This window comes from Brassica napus, chromosome A3 (genome assembly GCF_020379485.1).
Source record: "Brassica napus cultivar Da-Ae chromosome A3, Da-Ae, whole genome shotgun sequence".
NCBI lineage: Eukaryota > Viridiplantae > Streptophyta > Magnoliopsida > Brassicales > Brassicaceae > Brassica > Brassica napus.
Genome location: NC_063436.1, coordinates 20,132,971 through 20,135,189, shown reverse-complemented (window position 1 = coordinate 20,135,189; position 2,219 = coordinate 20,132,971). Strand labels below are relative to the sequence as shown.

Below are 2,219 nucleotides of genomic sequence, written 5' to 3'. Positions count from 1 at the left end.
TAAAATTTTATCCGCGCGTAGCGCGGTTAAAAAATCTAGTATATATAAATCTCCACTAATCTGAACAAAGACAATAAAGATCTCTTTCTCTTTAGTCCTTTACATGTCAATACGACAGAAAAAGAGAACCATGTCTATATGTTTGAAACAAATAATCTCAATATTAGGCCACGAAGAAGAGGAAAACCATGAGAAATGCAATCAATACGAAGAAAATCTTAATCATGAGCCATCGGTTTGACGATATACTGTTCAGATACCTAGCCAGTTGGCTCTGAGCGCCTTCTACGTTCGCCAATGTATCTTCCATGTTCTGATCGATTCTGTAGTACAAACCAACTTGTTTAACAACATATTATAGTACTTTCTTTTTTCACAAATGTTCAATGCATTTTGACAAGTTATACACATTTTGGTGTTGACAAACCTGATAGCGATCTCTCCTTGCTGAGAAACCATGGTTGCTAGTTGTGTAAAGATATTGCTTAGCTCGTGGATTGTTGATTCCACGTTGTGTAGAGCTTCTGCGCGGCTCTCCATATAAGTGTCTTGCAACGGGACCATCTGCTGTTGTTGTTGACTCTGCTGCAACAATGGAGAAGATTCAGCCTCTCCCTGTCTCCTGTAAGTGCAGAACATATACAAAGCTCTTGAATTCTCGTAAATGCATCACAGTATTCTAAAGGAGATCTCAAGGGAAATTAAGGTAGGTTCTACTTTGAAACTGTGGTTATCGAGTTACTAGTACATTACCTTGGGACTAACTGAGATGACGATGAAGAAGAGCTATTTGCCCAGGGAAGAGGAGCAGGTTGACTAGGCGCAGGCTTAGAAGCCAAAGGGCGCTGGCGAACGAATGGGTTTGTTGATTCTTTTGAAGGGTTATTCGTGAATCTTTGCCTTCTATTTTCATGAATCTTCATGTTCTGCAAACACCAGAGCTCACAGTTTAACATCATACTACAAGAAACAAAATGAAAGAGTCGTTTCTGCAGAAAGAACCTAACCTCAGTTCTCAAAGTAAGAACATCCTTAAACTCTTTGGTAGTGTCCATCAAACGATTCTTTAGATCATCGACCACTGTCGCTGAGTGAGTAGTTGTGTCTCTAGAGATGTTCCTTTCATCATTGTGAGAGTTGCGTACAGCTTGAAGGTCAATCAGAGCGGTGTTTAGTCCAGAGATCTCTTGTTTGATTACCGCCGTCAGCTCTCCTATCTCCCGGGTGGGATCATCAAAAACCGATGACCTCTTTGCCACTGATTTTGCAACCAAATGACAAAGTTAATTAAACTCTATGCTCAGAGTATATGAAAGAAAAACAACAGCTTCTTCCATTTCTACTATAACACAGAAGAATTCACACCATTAAACAAACCATGAGCTAATTGAAGTAGCTTTTAGCTCCATTCGGATATTTAATTATTTATTTGGATATTCGGGTCGGATTTTTTAGGTTTTTTTTCGAGTATCCATTTCGGTTCAGGTCTCGAATGGATTCAAAATTTTCGGTTCGGGTTCAGATCTTAGGTCCGGTTACAACTGCTCAGGCCCAACGTGAAGTACACAACCATTTTGATTCTGTGCAGGCAAATGGCAGTGACTAGCTTCTGCTATCAAGATCTACGCAAATTCTACCAGTAGTTACATGTTCAGCAATGAGCTTATTGTTTCAAAAGATCTTCTAGCAAGCCACGTCATCTTGATTCAGTGATGAATGATCGAGTTAATAAACTTACGTTGAGCAAGCTTGGAAAGCTTCTGGGACGTCTGGTGGATAGCTAAACCGATAACAGAAGCTCTCCTGTTGAACTCCGATTGCATAACCGCCGCGGATCTCGGATCCTCTCTTCTCCCACCACCGTACGGCACATTGTTCGCCGCCGCCGCCGCCGCAGGAGCAATCGATCTCCTCTGCGTTTCAACGACGCCGAAAAACTCGTTCGTCCGATCTCGATACGACGAGTGCACATGCCTTGCTTGCATTGTTTTCTTCTTCTTCTTCCTCTTCCGGATCTGGTGTCTCTCGGATCGCAAATTTCAACAAGAAAGCTTAAGAGATTGAAACACGAATCGAAGGAGTTTTTCGGATTTGAATCGCAATCACGTACGGGGAAACAATCATTCAAACCAAAATAAGAGGAAAAGAGCTAAACTCGTCGGGATAGTATTCTCATTTCGTGCAATACGTTGTTTCATTTCTTCTGCCAGCTAAATAAT

The 2,219-nt window shown here is 41.3% G+C and overlaps 1 protein-coding gene across 1 annotated transcript; it reads right to left on the bottom strand.

The window, feature by feature from the left end:
* On the bottom strand, nucleotides 1–2,219 carry LOC125607047 (syntaxin-32-like). Its single transcript, XM_048776593.1, has 5 exons — nucleotides 1,739–2,219; nucleotides 1,008–1,258; nucleotides 754–926; nucleotides 428–622; nucleotides 1–323 (listed from the first exon to the last, which is right to left on the bottom strand). The coding sequence occupies exons 1-5, from the start codon at nucleotides 1,983–1,985 to the stop codon at nucleotides 164–166; spliced, it is 1,026 nt and encodes a 341-aa protein (XP_048632550.1). The 5' UTR covers nucleotides 1,986–2,219; the 3' UTR covers nucleotides 1–163.